This window comes from Lynx rufus, unplaced genomic scaffold, assembly GCF_022079265.1.
Source record: "Lynx rufus isolate CCGP_SWC_20201006 ecotype Redwood Valley unplaced genomic scaffold, mLynRuf1.p SCAF_14, whole genome shotgun sequence".
Lineage (NCBI taxonomy): Eukaryota > Metazoa > Chordata > Mammalia > Carnivora > Felidae > Lynx > Lynx rufus.
In genome coordinates, this window is record NW_025814828.1 from 54,173,662 (window position 1) to 54,192,782 (window position 19,121).

At 35.8% G+C, this 19,121-nt stretch overlaps 1 protein-coding gene across 1 annotated transcript in view; it reads right to left on the reverse strand.

The window, feature by feature from the left end:
* Positions 1-19,121, reverse strand: part of CHM (CHM Rab escort protein) — a 261,692-nt gene that overhangs the window by 15,769 nt on the left and 226,802 nt on the right. The window contains exons 13-14 of the mRNA XM_047076287.1: positions 10,902-11,000; positions 4,709-4,869 (exon numbers count right to left, since the gene is read on the reverse strand). Coding sequence (XP_046932243.1) covers positions 4,709-4,869; positions 10,902-11,000 — 260 coding nt within the window. The remainder of the gene's footprint in view (positions 1-4,708; positions 4,870-10,901; positions 11,001-19,121) is intronic.

Here is a 19,121-nt window from a genome sequence, read left to right on the forward strand (position 1 = left end):
CCTGTTTTTTTTTGTAAATAAAGTTTTATTGGAACACAGCCACTCTCATTCATTCATTTATCTATTTTCTATAGCTGTTTTTGCACTGCAATGGCAGGGTTGAGTAGATGCCAAAGGGATGACAGGGGTTGCAAAATCTAAACTATTTACCATCTGGCTATCTACAGTTGGTAGACTCCTGCATTAGGTAATTAAAATTGACATTCCTTGCGAATGGGTGGAAAGACAGTAAATAGAAACTTTTGAGCTTTGATGTGAAGTTGAAAGAAGAGATGGAGAGAAAAACAGTTTCTTTCTTTCTTGAGTATAGTTCAAGGGTATTATTTTTGGATATGCCATTTTACTATTACTATTTTGAAATGAAATATTTGAGATGCCTGCTTCATTCCCTACTCCAGGAACTTACCATAATGTTTGCTGGAGACACTTAGTACCTAGAAGTAGGAGGACTGAGGTCAGTCAGAGCTTCCATTTCACAATTCAGTTCCTCTAATCATCTTTTTGTCTTTTATCTCAACCTTGTCTTTCTATAGAACTTCTCTCTCCCCCTCACTTCCTTTCACTCTCTGCATGCAATCAATGACCAAGTCATGACAATCTTCTCTCCTACTTCTTGACTCCATTTTTTCCTTCCCTCTAGCCATAGCCCAGGCATACATTATCTTTCCATTAGACAATAGCAATATCTCAGAACCGGACTGGTTACCTTGCCTTGAGGTTTCCCTCAGGTAATCCATCTCTATGCTGCCTTCAGAAGGGTCTATGGAAATGAAATTCTGTTTATGCCATTTTCTGGCTTAAAACATTTCAATGACTCCACATTTCTAACAAGATAAAAATCCAAGATCCTTGTTATGGCATACAAAACTCTATAGGCCTACTTCTCTGGCCTTATCATTTATTTCATCTCATTTTCACTTTTCAGACCTTTTGCTTCACTAATACCTATCTATGGGTGCTGTCTTAAACACACCATGATGTTTATATCCTGGATTGGTGTAGATGTTGGAATGTTTCAATTATCTTCCATTTGTATGGGGAATTGCTACTCATCTTTTATATCTCTCTATGTAAAGTTCTTTGACTCCTAAATAGAGCTCATGGCTCCTCTGTTTTATTTTTGAACTTTGACATTATTCTATTATTGCATATACTGCACTGCACTGTCATTTGTTTACATGTTCTTCTCCTTAGTAGACAGTGATTCCTCCAGGGATGAAAAGGACTGGGTTTCATTCAACTATTCCTGGTGTGGAATAGAATCCCAATATACATTTTTTAACAAACTGAAAAATTTTAAAAACTGTATATTGTAGAAATGTTGAATATAATAATACTTAATACTACTACTTTACTTCTACTCCAGTTCCTCTGTATCTCTCTCACACCTTGTCTCCCTTTTGTTACCTCCCTATAGGATACATTTTCCCCTGGACCTCAGGCCATGTGGCTGGATCCCACCCTCTCTTTCCATATATCCTTGTCACATTCTGTCTCCTAGAATCCCCAACCAATCGCAGGCACCACCCTTATTTGTTTTCTACCTGCTGGTGCAACTCTCACCATCAGCCCATCTGCCACTGGCCCTCACTAATGCCAATTTCCTACGGCCAGCCTCCAGCCCTTACAGTCTTTCCTCTAATTGCTGGAACCTCTTAGGGTCAACTGCCATGTTCTGGAAGGTCTATCTAATGCTTCTTGGTCTGCTGAATTTTATTTGCTAACTAAGCCTCGATTGTGAGAGTTGTCATAAAGAGGCTAATTCATAGTGAATTGTTAGCTTTTAAATCCTTCTTGCCCTTTTTAAGCCAAAAGTTAGCTTAAAGGGTAGTTTCAGGTGGCTAAAGACATTAAAAAGGCATAATTATGTGATGATTCGGCTTTTTTATACTGGGAAGTATAGAAAGGACACACTGAGTTATTGAAGACATTCCTATGTTTATTTAACACACATCTACACAAAACATAAAAAAATGTCAATCTAGCAGTTTAATGTATTTAGAATAATGTATCCACATTAACAAGATGAAAGTAGCACAGCACACTAGATGAATGTACAAGCACTGGGGTCCAACAGACTTGAGTTTAAGTTTTGGCTCAAATTTACCAGCTATGTGATCTTTGGACAAGTTATTTAGCCACTGTTGGGTCTTAGTTTCTTCATCTGTAAAATGGCATGTCACAGATACTCATATGGTTGTGAGGACCAAATGAAATAATATATATATGATGGTACACAGAAAATGCTCAATGAATGGTGGCTTTACAAAATGTGACACCTAAAATCGCCCTCTCCCTCAATGGCATGAGAAAGTGAAGGATAATGCAATATGTGAGCAACTTGATAGGCCATATGATCTATAAAACTATAAACTTCAACTTACAAATTCTGTACCAAAAGTCATAAACAAATTGCTAATATGCCATAAAGACAACATTCTAAATGGTGGTTTTAGGCTGCCCACATCAGCTAATTTAAACCATTTTACACCTGAAATATAATACAAAGTATACAGTACTATATAATTATTCTTGTTCTCATGGTAGTGGCACTTCCTAGGGGATGGGGGTTCCTGAAGGAGGAGAGCAATCAATGATCTTGGGAGTAGAGTACAACAGACCAGTCTGCTCATCAGTATGTGTGGATAAATGAGATACTACTTGTATTAAGAAAAGAGATATCATATGTCATTTTCAGAAAAAAAAATTGAAGTAACAAACTATAAGAAAAACCAGATTCTTTCTTTCACATAAAGAATCACAATTATCACTTGGGCTAGCATCATTGTGGTGATAATAGAGAATGTCTTGGTGTGCTCTTGCACACTTTAACTTGTATTAAACAGTGATCACTTTATATTTTTAGTATGTTTTCAAATCATAAATAGTTCCATATGAACATAAGGGAGATAAGACTATGCTATTCAACATCTATACATTTACAAATAAGAAAAGCAGATGCAAACTTGCTAACAGGTAAAATAAAGCATTTTACTTGTAAAAAAGGGAATCTGCCGGTGCTTATGTTTGCTATATAGCCTAAAGCCTTAGGTGATGTTCTAAGAGCTTTTATAGATAATTTAGAAAACAAAAGTAATCAATTAGTGAGTGGGTTAAACATATGATGAAATACTGGAATTAGAAAAGTTTATGTGAACACACTAGCTATTTATAAATATTATTACTGATGCCCTTTAAAGTAGGTATTACTTCTCCCCAAAGTGATGTGAGGTTAAAGCTATATAACAATTAAAACTATTCACATTTAATAGCATATAATTAGTACCAGAAGTAGCATTATTATTGTTTTTTATTATGATAACATTGAAGTGTATCTTCTGAGGAAGCAAGTTACTTCATAACAAAATTATTCTTTAATTATAATCTTTTAGCTGATAGTTCAGATCACATTAGCACTTGTATAATAAGCCCTTATGTAAAATGCCTTCCATTTTGGCTAAAAAAACATTAAAGTTCACTCAGTAATAAAAATGACCTAAGCTATCTGGCTGAAAACATGTTGGCAATTTCTGCTCAGAAAAAATTGGAACATCAAAGCAAAAATGCCTTGGTCATTTTAAGCCATAAATGCAGAACTGGAACCATCTTGGATTCCTATTAAACTAATAGAATGAATGATAGAGAACTTCCCACTTTTGATATCACTGGCTGAATAGGATTATCCAGGATCACCATTTGACTCTGAAGATGAGAAACAAAGAATGTGGCAAAAACTACAGATGCATGGGGTCATGGCCTTGCCATTGTGACTAAAAATTAAAGGGACAATGAAGCCATTTGCTCCTACGAGATCCCTGCCACTAGTAGGATTGAAACTTCTATCTGTGGTCTTAAAACAATGTTAAATTATCCATTTATTGATTCAATAGATATGCCAACTATATCTGTGAAAAGTTTAGACTTATGCCTCAAAAAATATATTTTCTGTTCTTTTCCTGTCAAGTGCAGAAAAATGTATTTACATATGCACATAGATCTTCATCTGAATGGAATCATAGTTCATTTTTGGCAGCCTTTCTCAGCCTGCACTATACCAGTTCATAGCCTTGCCCAGAAGTGCTGTCACAAAATTCCACCTTGATTTAGCATATTCCTCAGCAGCTATGACAGTAGCTTTTGGAACACCAGCTTGTGTCAAAACATTAAAGGAATCATGTTAACTGTGAGAAACTAAGTTACATGATCTTTTCCAAAATTAAAAAAAAATGGGTTAAGACCATTTAAAAATTACATTTTGTATACAATTACTTACTGACTTAGTTATACTCCTTTTGAAATGACTCAGAAGTTAATAAAGAAAAACGGTTCATGTATTTCAAAATAATAAGAGGCCAACAGTTTAAATTAGAAGCAAAGTTTCTTTGGAAAACTGGCATTATAAATTCATTTTTCAGAATCTGTATTTCTAACATCTTCCATCCTTATTCCCACAATGGAACTCCTAAATTCTTTCTTGCAATTCATTATTGTAGTCAAGAATGTGAAAATATTGGATACTATATTTCAAGTATATTTAAAGAAACTTTGTCATTCATAGGAAAAAGTTTAGGGGCAAATTACAGAGGTAGTATTAAATGACAGAGATGCTTTTATAGTCTTTTTTCCCACATCCCAGAGGAAAAAACAACTTACTGTTCCTACCACACCAAGTTTTTAACACAAAACTGAGAAATACCAACAGCCTTACCTGTTTGACTGCATTATCATTTCCTAAACCACAGTCTGGGCCAGAGCAGACATAAATGTTGGATGGCAAATCATTATAAGAGTTCCTGCTGACATCTGAAGAATCTCTCATATTGAAGTAAAGAGCCCACAAAAGTCTTGGTTTCTCATCTTCTTCATTTTCTAAATGTAGACATAAATTTTAGTCATATCTAAAGCACAATAAGCCTGTCATTTAATACAGTATGTAGCCAATTGCTAACAAAGCCATGGCTGTATAGTGTAGTAAATCAGAGCTCTGTATGTAAAAAAAATAGTAAATCTGTATCCACATACTCTAATACATGTGTATATTTCAAGCAATGATGGCTTTTCAACCTCAAATAAGATTATTAGTATGTTACTTAGATATAACACCAATTGTATTCTCTTCAATTTCTATTATTTCTTCTCAGCAGTATCATAGTGCTTCTGATCACATTCATCCTTAAATTATGTCAATGAAGAAGATAACATATTTTTTTATGTTTCTCATAAACAAACCAACTTGAAAATTATATACAGTAAATCAATGATATATACAGGATTATGAGATATCCAGAAGAGACAAGTCTATAGAGACAGAAAGTAGATTAGTGGTTACTTAAGGCTGGGGGAATTCGAGTAAGTGAGGGATTACTGCTAATGGGTGTGAGGTTCTATTTTAGGTGATGGAAATATTCTGAAATTGTGGTGATGTGTGAACAATTTGATGATGAACATATTAAAAACCATTGAATTTTACACTTTACGTGTGTGAACTGTATAGTATGAAGATTATATCTCAATAAATTCATAATTATTATTATTTTTTTAAATTTTTTTTCAACGTTTATTTATTTTTGGGACAGAGAGAGACAGAGCATGAACGGGCGAGGGGCAGAGAGAGAGGGAGACACAGAATCGGAAACAGGCTCCAGGCTCTGAGCCATCAGCCCAGAGCCTGACGCGGGGCTCGAACTCCCGGACCGCGAGATCGTGACCTGGCTGAAGTCGGACGCTTAACCGACTGCGCCACCCAGGCGCCCCCATAATTATATCTTAATAAAGCCACTATTAAAAAATAGTGTATATGGGATTAAAACATTGATATCCTAAAACACTGATGCTTTGTCCTACTGGATTATAAAAGCAATGGCAACTGGCAAAAAATAAAAATAAGGTTGCTAGTGCTTGCTTCAGCAGCATATATATTAAATTGGAACAAAGATAAAGATGTGAGACTTCAAGTTGTTTTTAGCACACATTCTCTCATTTAACAGCAAGCATCTATTATGTGTGTTAGGCATTAGGCTAGCAGCCAGAAATACACAGGTAAAGTAGACTTAGTCCTTAGGCTCCTGATTTTTTATATTCCCTAATACAGAGCCTAGCACATAACAGCCACTCAATGAACAATTGTTAAATTGATTTTAATCCTGCTTTCAGGTATAATCAAAATATGATGTGCTTATTAAAAGGTTCAACCTTAGGTGTATATAAAGATTACCCAAGACCATGGGGCACCTTGTGAATCATAAAGAAAATATTAAACTAGTATAACTAGTTTAATTATAACTAATTAATTAGTTATAACTAGTTATTAACTAGTATAACTAGTTAATTACCTCTTATTGTTAAACTGGAAATCAATGTAGAGAAATTCACAGCTAATTGTAGTATTCAGTTAACAAGAATGCCCAATTCCCCAATTCAGGATAAACAGGATTTTGTTATATTTAATTTAAAATATCTCTACTACAGGGGCGCCTGGGTGGCTCAGTTGGTTGAGCGGCCGACTTCGGCTCAGGTCATGATCTCAGTTTGTGAGTTCAAGCCCTGCGGTGGGCTCTGTGCTGACAGCTTGGAGCCTGGAGCCTGCTTCAGATACTGTGTCTCCTTCTCTCTCTGCCCATCCCCTGTTTGTGCTATCTCTGTCTCTCAAAAATGAATAGATAAATGTAAAAAAAATTAAAATATCTCTACTACAAAAATACCAGTTATAAGGGGTGCCTGAGTGGCTCAGTCAGTTGAGCATCTGACTTCAGCTCAGGTCATGATCTCATGGTTTGTGGGTTCACGCCCCACGTCAGGCTCTGTGCTGACAGCTCAGAGCTTGGAGCCTGCTTCGGATTCTGTGCCTCCCTCTCTCTGCCCCTCCCCCACTCACACTGTGTCTCTCTCTCAAAAATGAATAAATGTTAAAAAAATTTAAAAAATACTGTTATTTTTCTAGTTCATTTTGAATAATCCATTATTATTAGTGTGATAGGATGAAGAAACTCTGAATGGAAGAAGTGATCCCTTACAATGCCCCTTCCTAATGCTAAGATCTATGAGTCAAAGGTATCTCTAACTTCATGTAAACATATGATAGGTGGTGAAACCTATTTACTGACAAAATAAAGGAATATAAGGAATTCATATTTCACAGCTAAAACCATATGGCTCTTAATAAATTTATTGGTTAAGTTTAGTTTCACTAAATCTTACAGGAAGATAATTAAACGTACTGCCCGTGATCTGTGACACCAGACTCCATGAGCATCGCAGAAAAGTGGGCTAAAGTCTGGAATTCCTTTAATATTGCCTAGTCCATTTCTAAGCATACATAAAGAGAATTTATCTTGTATTCTGTGAAAGTTCCAGCTCAAAGGAGGGCTTTCACCCAATACAAGCTGGGAAAAATGAATACTCCAATAGATTATAGGAAAAAAATTTCACAGGGATTGAAGCACTGAGAAGGAACCATGAGGAAGATGAAAAGTTGACATAGGCTGAAGATAAATGCTCTAGATAGAAGGGAGTTATCAGGCTTTGACCTTAAAACCCTCAAAAAGACATATAATTGCTTCATCTTTCTTTGAGGTCAGCTAGAAAGCAGAGAGATAGCTGGAAAAATAACATGCAGCTGTGAAGTACACAGCTGCTGAGGTTTGCCTGAGAATATATCACCTAACCAGGAGTAGAACTGTTTTTCTGTAATATCTCATTTCATCAATTAGATAGTGTAAAGGACTAAACCTGGAGTAGGTAATTTAGAATAAGACCTTGGGCAAATTAAACTGGGGTAAGTACAGAACAAAGTAGACAGAAAAAAAAAATCAACAATGGCATACCAAATAAAGGCAATACATGACCTATAGGTATATGCCATATTTAGGAAGAGACTATTTTAGTAACATAGCAGACTAGCATAAGGCCAAAAGAGTAGGAGACTGTTACAGCTGTGATCTAGTCTGGACACAACAAATACAAAAAGGAATTAAGACAAGGTATTTGATTTCTGAGTCCAACAATTACCTAATATCTTTACCAGCCATGGGCCTCAAAATAACACTGTGAGGGGAATTTTACTTTTTTGAGGTAGGAAATGAATGAGATAGGATGAGATAATTCCACATGCCATATACAATCAAATGGAAAACAGAAAGAACATGGTGCAGCAATGATACTACATTGTACACATTTCAAGATATAGTACTAATGAAATTCTTGCTTCAATTCATAAAGAAATCTCAATTTCCTGAGTAAAATAAGAAATCATTTACTCATTTCCTGAGTAAAATAAGAATCATTCAAAGCACTGCTCACTCAGTGCTTTGAAGAATATTCTGGAGTCTGGAAGAATTAATCCAGATGGGTATGAATGGTGAGCGATCACCTAATTTCCTCACGTGTACAATCAGGTTCATTAAGCATAAAACATCTGAAATTTCTTTGGACTTGGAAGGAGGGAAGGGTTTAGAGATCTTTGATGTTCTTTTTTAAATTTTTTAATGTTTATTTATTTTTGAGAGACAGAGTGCAAGTGGGGGGGGGGCAGAGAGGGGGGAGACACGAATCAAAGCAGGCTCCAGGCTCTGAGCTGTCAGCACAGAGCCCTATGTGGGGCTTGAACTCACGAACTGGTAAATCATGGCCTGAGCCGAAATCAGATGCTTAACTGACTGAGCCACCCAGGTGCCCTGAGATCTTTAATGTTATTAAAGGAGCCTGGGAGGTTAGGGCTCTTGGAAGTATTGGTACAACTGTTTCTTAAGACAGAACATATGTCAAGAGCTCCAGGTGATATCTTAAATGTAAAAAGTAAGAGAAGGAAAGAGGGAATACCATTCACAACCCTACTGGAATTTTTCAGATACACCAGCAAAGAAGTTCTATATCTGAGAAGAGAACATTATCTTTTACAATAAATAAACTTCCTTGCAGGGTAACTAGGCTGACTTTCAGAAAGATTTATGAAGTATAGCACTAAACAGAAAGTAGAACTCAAATAAAAAGAAAAAATTAGCTCAAGTAATATTATTCCTTTGGCACACATTTTAAAACAAAATAATTATAATGCTCCAAAGTATAAAGCTTCATATCACCATCAAGTAATTAAAACTTAATAATAATGGTCATTAATCTGTGAAAATAGGTGCTTTTCCTGTAGAGAAGAATGTGCTTTTAACGTACTAAAAGTTGATATTGCTCATAAAGTTTCTTCTCATTTAGGCAGGAAAATGAATTGAGTTCTCTTCTCCAGGTGACTTTGCCTCTTTGACCTGCCATGGCCCAGTGCTCACTTTATCTGGTGATTCATTTTGAATAACTCCAACAGTATTTATTCTGACATTTTAATTAAAATATGACCACTACCTCATCCTGATGATAAAAAGGGCTATGTGTCAGTGAAGACTAGCTTTTCAGTGCCTCAGTGCACCTGAGGACTCCTCTGAGCATATAGTTCTTTCTAAAGAATTTCAGTCAGGTTCTAAACAATACATCATTTCAAAATGGGATCACTTTAACCATTAAGATTAATGTTTAAAAATCTAAAATGGCTAGAGAGTGCTAAGTAATGAACGTGTAATTTGCCCAGCTTGTTGTTTTTAAAAGAAAATTAAATGCATTTTAAAAAGTGAGGAGCAATGATACAAGATTCAAATTTAGTGTATTATTTGAGACTACCACACAATGAAATTAAAACAAAAAATTATGAAAAATTTCAGAAAGAGGGAAGAAATTCAGAGTTTTTATAAGCAAAGTAATTAAAGCCAAGGATTAGTTCAAGATTCCATATTAGGTTTAGAAATATCATCATGTATCATAAGTTTGCAATCAAATTTTTAACAATAATGAAAACATTTATGAGACTTTCCAGTATATAAAATGTAAATATGAAACAAACTAAATTCCTAACTAAAGTGAAATAAAGTTTCAGATTTCAGGATTTTATTCAGGCAGCTAAAAAAGAAATTAATTATACTGATATTAGTTCCTGAAAATGGAGTTTACTGACGTAAATATAAATGCCCTTCTATGTACTATCTCTGCATTAAGAAAACAAATAAAACACATAGATGAACGTAAAGAAAATACAACAGGTGGGAGTAAATAAATGGTTGCCTGAACAAACATAACATCCAAAGGAAATAAAGATATATGACTCAGCAAGGAAACTGGTCGTGATTCAAGTCGACATGCAAATCCTATATAATAAAAATCACCCTCACTTCATATAAATGAATAATATCCATCAGACTACTTTTTGATCATTTACATACAAAATACAGCAAAATTTGCTCCATTCATAGCTATAAGAGCTACCCTATGAGGAGAAAAGTTAAAAAAATTTGTGGTTGAAAAACATTTTCCACCATGAATAAATAGCATAGTGGCATATATATTTTGAGAGTTAAATATTTATCGCATCAGTAGCAAGCTACACATTAAAAGACAATTATTAGGAAGGATTTCTACATTTGTCAATTAATATTTTAATATTATATTAGCTTTTTAAAAATGATAACTTTTTCTGATAAAGGAATATATACTCTTATGTGTAATATCTATAAAATTAAGAAAATTAAAAGGAAAAAAATAAAAGTTGTCTATAATTCCATCGAAACTGAGAGATTTACAGGCAGTCTTTTTTTCTATGCATGTGAATATGTACACATATAAATATGTATTTTTGCACATAATTATACATGTTGTGTGTGAAACGTGTATTTTTCCTTTACCATTATAGAGTGGAATATTTTCCCAGTTTTAGGGAGAGAATGTTTGTTCATGCTACTACAATATGTAAGGACTGTTGCTGAATACATCATATTTCAGTCCAGGTTGCAGAAACCTTCATGAGATATCTAAGAGGGTAAAGTGGTTACGTTACCTTTCTATCATAAATCGTTGATTATTACTCTTACCTATCTCCGTTTCGGTATATGGAGTAAACAATTTCTGCACAACTGGTTCTAAATCTTCTCTTGCTGTTTTAGAAGATGTACAAGTCAAATGAACCAAATCTGTTTTTAAAAAAAAAAATATTTTGAGTTCCTGCCTACACACATTTCACTGTGTAATACTCATTTTCAAAGCACTAAGCTGGTGCCACAGGAAATGGAGAGCTGAGCAAGTCATGCCTCCTGCCTTTAAGGAATTTATAATCTAGTGATGGGTAATATGTAAAACCCATAACAATATGCTATATGTGTTAATACCTAATAATGTGTTAACTAATAACTAAGAGCACACTAAGACCCAAGAAGAAGTAACAGTTGATGGTCCAGTTTGTAAAACTAGCAGAGTAGAAAAGCCTAGGAAACCATTTATTCATAGAAAGAGCTTAACTTATCCTTATAACATTCCCAAAGAAGCTGGATAAAGGATTGCTAAGCAAAATAACTATGTAAATAAGACTGAAAATGGAGTATTTATTTACTTACAGAACACAGTTCATATTTTTCGACAGAAAAATTCATTTATACAAACTTTACTGATAAGTTAACATATCATCTATTCATTATAGGGTTCTCTAAGAAACCTTTTGGGGGAACACTATTGGCTTAGAGTGATACATATAGTTGAAAGTCCATAAAATGGCACAAGTTAAAGCAGTATATAGTATTTTCAGAAATTCCAAATCACTTTCCTTTTGCATTTACAGATTCATGGGGCCTGGGCCTCGGAGAAAGTTTGCATGAGAGAATATCATGCACAAAAAAGGCCCTTCATAGAAGTAAAGCACTGTAGCCTAATACATTTAGAATCGCTAAAGGCCAACAACAAACATAAAGGAGGGATAAAAAGTTCTGTATACTGAAAGAAAGGACTAAGGGGATCTAAATGGAAGAAATTCTTATGGTCAAGGAAAGAGCTTGGGACAGGATAGAATAGCAGGAAGACTATATTAGATAACGGTATAAGTACTAAGAAATTTTTTCCCCTAAAACACCAGTAGAAAAATACACCCACTTCTTTTCTGAAAGTTTAGACTAGTAGACTTTTTTTTTAAACCCCAGGAAGACAGTTCAAAGCTCATCATTGAAGTCAACATCAGAAGTGGGTTCTCATGATTAAAATTCATTCCACATTCAACTATTAAAAAATATATCTAAGCATAAATTGAGGACTCTTAATAACCATGTGAGGTAAAATCAAATTTTTTTTTTTTTTTAGGTCCACCAAAAAAAGTGATATTCTAAGGTTTCTGTTTTATGTAGGTAATGTTTTTACATGACTGTAACAATGGTTCCCATTGATTCTGGGGTATTCCAGGATGTATGGTACTAATAATTTCAAAAGGTATAATAATCTTTACAACAAAATTATTCCTAATTAACTAAAATTTTTCAAATGCCATATAACTTTGGTGGGAAGGGAATTTAAACTCCCTACGTAATTACTGAATTAAATGGGGTGTAGAACTACAAAGGTAGAAATCCATGATAAAACTCAAGAGAAACTGTCCTGTCTCATAAAATACCAATATCCAGGCCAAAGTTCTCAATTTTCCAGTTCTTTCCTATTCAATAAATGTGTACTAGGGAGAAAGCAGATGAACATAAATATAAATAAAAAATATATTTGAATATCTTAATGGTAAACTACTGGTTCTGTTAAACAGGATATCTAAAGGAAATATATACTGGAATAATTACATCCTTACGTTTCCTAACAATTATCAGAGTTCAGGGAGTGCTAGCAAAAATTTCTAATAGTCAAGTCAGATTATCATCTTGCACTTAATGAGTTTTATAGCAATTCTTAGAAATACTAAAGACATTATGACCTGGGTTATAATATCTGAAATTGATTCTGATTAGATGCTAATTATTAACTGAGCTACAAATTTAAGGTATAAACAATTATTTTTTTCTCCCTACAACTTCCTACTTTTTGTTATCTATATTACTTCCTTGTATAGGTTACTCTGAATTTACTGTGCCTCTTCAAATCTGAGAGATTGTTGGTTGTGTTTTTTAAAATACAGATTATTTTAGGGGCGCCTGGGTGGCACAGTCGGTTAAGCGTCCGACTTCAGCCAGGTCACGATCTCGCGGTCCGTGAGTTCGAGCCCCGCGTCAGACTCTGGGCTGATGGCTCAGAGCCTGGAGCCTGTTTCCGATTCTGTGTCTCCCTCTCTCTCTGCCCCTCCCCCATTCATGCTCTGTCTCTCTCTGTCCCAAAAATAAATGTTGAAAAAAAAAATTTAAAAAATAAATAAAAAATAAATAATAAAATAAAATACAGATTATTTTCAAAAATGGTTTATTAATCTTCATAACTTTCATAAGTCCTTTGCAAGGACAAGTTTGAGAGCCAGCTTTTCTTTTCTGTATCTGTCAAATTTAGCTTTCACTTACATGGGTATTCAATAAATACTTGTGGCAAAAGATAATTTGCTTCCCTGTCATAGGCAGACTAAGTATTCATAGGCTTAAATAGACATATATGTGCATAAAAATGTATGTAGACATATACATGCATCGGGAAAATTTTTACTAGTTTATTACATAAAATGGAGGAAATTATCTGATCAACCAGGATAGACAAAAGGAAAGTATCAATAGATAATCCTCCAATTATTTAAATATGCCTGATAAATGCTTTTAGACATATCTATAATATTCTCAATAGAAGTCAAAAGATTATCTAGAATTGACTATACAGCTAAACTGCATAAGTCAGACACTATTCTATGCATGTTAGAAATATTATTTCATTTTACCTGTGCAACAGCCAGCTGTTATCCTCATTTTACAGGTGAGAAAACAGGAATAGTGAAGTTAAGCAGATTTCCTAAAGTCATGTCATTAGTAAAAGAAACAGCTGGGACTCAGAGATGGAATTCAAGCCCATGTGGTATGCCTCTAGAGTGCCCACTCTTAGTCCCTAAATGATGGTGGGTAATTGTAATAATCTCCTGTAGAAGGCACAATCACTTAAAGTAGCAGTCTTCTAACTAGAGTGTGTACAAAGATACAAGAGACCTTTTCACAAGTTACAATAATTCTAAGGAACTCAACATTCAGTTGCTCAACCCTGCTTCCTTCCACTTTTATTAAGCAATGCATTTCAATAAATTTATTTTGTGTTTAATAATTCTTTATCAAAATTGTAATATATGTATGATAGTTTAATTTTACACAAATAATATTAATTACTCAATCCAGAATACATTTAAAAAATACTTAGAACCTTATTGTCCTAGGAAATTTTTTAAAAAAATTTTACTTCCATTTATTTTTTTAAATGACACCATGCTTTCAGTTCTCTAAAACTGAAATCAGAACAATGATGTCTCTTATAATAAGCTGCTGCCCTTTAGTAAGCTTTGGTTTTCGTTCTGAAACACAAAACAACTGGGATTTCTACTCAGTTTGCATGACAATAATAACAAGCACATTTGAAAGTGACAAAGTGACCTAGAACACAACAAGATAACTATCAAAATATTCTGGATATACAAGAAATTGACCTGATTGACAGAAGTGCACTACTAGAGGGAGAGAAGAGACCACATCTAGGAAGGCAGGAAGTGCAGACAAATGGATGGCTGGTGCTGTGGAGGGGAGACTCAGTTGTGAAAAAAAGGGAGAGAGAGAGGAGTGGACAGAGAAACTCACAAGGAGAATACTGCTCCAAGGCCACTGGCTGGGAAAACAAAAGGGGCTGATTTTCATGAGGTTTTGCAAACAGCAGAGCTCAAAGACTGGAGTTTTAGAGGTTAGCAGGCTTGGCTGGGATAGAGCCCTGAAGGCATTGCCCTACTCCTGGAGAAAAGGCAGGCAAACAACCCCAGGGTAGACAGTGCCAGCTGAGGATCACCTAAGGCACATGGGGGAGACACTGTTTGCTTATTTTGGGAGCGTATCTGTGAGAGGTAACATTCACAGAGACACCTCTCTGGGAACAAAAAGGCCAGTGGATGCCATTTCCCTCCCCTCCCCTTCATCATAGGCACAGAGACACCTGCTGAGAGTGGCTAACTCAGATAGTCTCTGTTTAGCCTGCTTGCTCCAAATGCCACTCACCTGAGCTCTAGCACAGAGTGACTGCATTTCTCAGTCAAACCTGCATCACTCCTAGCACGGCAAGACACTGCGTCAGAAGACCAGCACTGGCCCCTGCCACAGCACTTCCCTAAAGTCTGGGGTTTTAAAAGTCAGTAGACTTGGCTGGGAAAGAGCTTAATGTGCACTGCACTGCTCCAGCCAGGCAAGTGACCCAGAGAGAGACACAATGAAAATGGCACTCTGAAAAATGACATGGACACACAGGAGGAAATTATTTGCTTTTCTGGGAGTGCTTCCCTGAGAGCAGCAGCACAGAGAACCCTCTCTGGGCACAAAGGAGCTGGCTGGTGTCATTTCCCTTCCCTGCCCCTCAGCATAAGCACAGAAACACTTGCAGTAAACAGCACAGCTCTAACCCTGGCTGCCTAATCTGCTTACAAGTCCCACCCCTCCCCCTGTGCTCTGCTGGTACTAGTTTTCCTGGGAGAGTGTGTCTAAGTCCCAGTGCAATGGATCCCATGCCCAGAAAACCAACAGATATCCCTACACATACCACGTCTACTGACCAGAGAGTTCAGCAAGGCTTCAGTTCTAGTGGAAGTAGCATCAGGTGTCATTTAAGAAGAAAACCAGATCACACTCATTAAAACTCGATACACTATGGCCAAAGTCCAAACATTCCCCACTGTAAGCATGGAGAGCCTCTGCAGATGACTGACTTGAAAGGTATAGCAGCTGAAACACAGCATCAGAGTGAATACAGCACACACCAGAGACACTCCTTGAAGGGCCAGGCCTTGGACACTATATGACCTCTTCTTCATGAAGCCATTACTCTCAGATGCAGGAAACATAATAGGGTTTTCTAACACACAGAGGACAGAGACTTAGACAAAATGCCAAGACAGAGGAATTCATCCCCCCCCCCCAAAATAACACGAAAAGGTCATAGTCAGGGTTATAATTGAAACAGATATGAGTAAAATACCTGATGAAGACTTTTAAAGCAATAATCATAAGGATATTTTCCAGGCTTGAGAAAAGAATGGAAACTTCAGGGAGGTCATTACCACAGAGATAAAAGAGTTAAAAATCAGTAAGAAGTGAAAAATGCAGTATCTGATACTCAAACAGATTGGATGTAATGACAACAAGGACAGAAGAAGCAACTACATGATAGAATAATGGAAAATAATGAAGCTGAACAAAAGAAAGAAAGGAATTATGGATCATGAGAATAGACTAAGGGAACTCAGTGACTCCATCAAATGTAATAACATTTGTATCATAGGAGTCCAAGAAAAAGAAGAGAGAGAAAAGGGGGCAGAAGGTTTATTTGAGGAAATAATGCTAAAAATTTCCCTAATCTGGGAAGGAAACAGAGATACAAATCCAACAGACACAGAGAACTCCCACTAAAATCAAAAAAAGCAGGTGAACACAAACACATATTGTATTTAATTTTCAAAATATGGGGATGAAGAAATCCTAAAAGCAGAAAGGGAAAAGGAATCCCCAACTTAAGAGGAAACAAATAAAGTTAGCAATAGACTCTCCACAGAAACTTGTTAGGTCATAAGGGAGTGGCATGACATATTCAACATACTGAACGGGAAAAATAGGGAGCCAAGAATACTCTATCCAGCAAGACTATGATTCACAGTAGAAGGAAAGAAAAGGAGTTTACCAGACAAATAAGAACTAAAGGAGTTCCTGGCCACTAAACCAACACTATAAAAAATATTGAAGGGGACTCTTTGAGTGGAAAGGAAAGACCAAAAGTGACAAAGAACAGAAAGGAACAGAGAAAATCTCCAGAATACAACAAGTAATAAAATAGCAATAAAGTCATATCTATAAATAATTACTCCAAATATAAATGGACAAAACATTTAAATCAAAAGACACAGTGTTAAAATGGATAAAGAACCATAACCCATATATATGCTGCCTATAAGAGACCCATTTTAGACCTAAAGACACCTGAAGATTGAAAGAGAGAGGATGGAGAAGCATTTCTCACGCAAATGGAGGTCAAAAGAAAGCCAGAGTAGCCATACTTATATCAGACAAACTAGATTTTAAGCCAAAGACTCTAACAACAGATGAAGAAGGGCGCTATTAGTATAATAAAGGGGACTACCCAATAAGAAGATCTAACAACTATAAATACTTATGCCCCCAACATGAAAGCACCCAAATATATAAACAACTAATAACAAACATAAAATAACTCATTTAAAATAATACAATAATAGTAGGGGACAGTAATACTTCACTTATATCAATGGGCAGATCATCTAAGCAGAAAATCAAAAAGGAAACAATGGCATTGAATGACACACTGGATCAGATGGACTTACCAGATATATTCAGAACATTCCATCCTAAAGCAGCAGACTTTTTTCAAGTGAACATAGGCCATTATCCAGAATAGATCACATACTAGGTCACAAATCAGGCCTCAAAAAGTACAAGATTGAGATCGTACCATGCATATTTTCCAACCGCAATGCTATGAAACTTGAAGTCGACCCCAAGAAAAAATTTGGAAAGACCACAAGTACATGGAGGCTAAACAACATGCTAATAAAGAATGGGTCAACCAGGAAATCAAAGAATAAATTAAAACAAACAAACATGGAAATGGAAACAAATAAAAATGAAAACATTTTGGTTCAAATCTTTGGGATAAAACAAATTGTAAACAGAGGGAAGTATATAGCAACACAGGTCTACCTCAATAAGGAAGAAAAGTCTCAAATACACAAGCTAATATTACACCTAAAGGAGCTACAAAAAGAACAACAAAACGAGCCTAAAGCCAGCAGAAGGAAGGAAATAATAAAGTTTAGAGCAGAAATAAATGATACAGAAATTAAGAAAACAGGGTGCTTGGGTAGCTTATTTGGTTGTGTCTGTCTTTAGCTCAGGTCATGATCTCACTATTTGTGAGTTTGAGCTCTGTGTCGGGCTCTGTGCTGACAGCTCGGAGCCTGGAGCCTGCTTTGGATTCTGTTGTCTCCCTCTCTCTCTGCCCCTCCTTCACTCATGCTCACTCTCTCTCTCTCTCAAAAATAAATACACATTAAAAAATTAAGATAAAGAAAACTGATGAATCCCTAGCCAGACTTATCAAAGAGAAAAGAAAAAGGACCAAGATAAGTAAAATCACAAATGAGGGGAAAAATCACAACTGACACTACAGAAATACAAACAATTGTAAGAAAAAATTGTGAAAAATTATATGCCAACAAATTGACAATCTGGGAGAAATGGAGGAGTTCTTAGAAACATATAAACTACCAAAATTGAAACAGGAAATAGAAAACTTGAACAGACCCATAACCAGCAAAGAAATTGAATCAGTAATCAAAAATCTCCCAACAAACAGAAGTCCAAAGCCAGATGACTTTCTAGGGGAATTCTACTAGACATTTAAAGAAGAATTAATACCTACTCTTCTCAAACTATTCCAAAAAAAATAGAGAAGGAAGGAAAACTTGCAAATTCTATGATGTCAGCATTACCCTATTCCAAAATGAAAGACTCCACTGAAAAAGATAACTATAGGCCAAAATCCCTGATGAACATGGATGCAAAAATTCTCAACGAAATACTAGCAAATCAAATCCAACAGTACTTAAATTTTTTAAAATATTTATTTTTGAGAAAGAGAGAGAGAGAGAGAGTGAGCGAGCATGAGTGGGGTAGGGACAGAGAGACACACACACAGAATTTGAAGCAAGCTCCAGGCTCTGAGCTGTCAGCACAGAGCCTGACATGGGGCTTGAACTCATGAGCCCTGAGATCATGACCTGAGCCGAAGTTGGACATGTAACCAACTGAGCCACCCAGGCACCCCAAATCCAACAGTACTTTAAAAGAAACGCTCACCATGATCAGGTGGGATTTATTCCTGGGCTGCAAGGATGGTTCAATATTCGCAAATTAATCAATGTGATACACCACGTTAATAAAAGAAAGGATAAGAACTATATGATTGGGATGCCTAGGTGGCTCAGTTGGTTAAGCATCTGACTTCAGCTCAGGTCATGATTTCACAGTTTGTGAGTTCAAGCTCCATGTCGGGCTCTGTGCTGATAGCCTGGAGCCTGCTTCAGATTC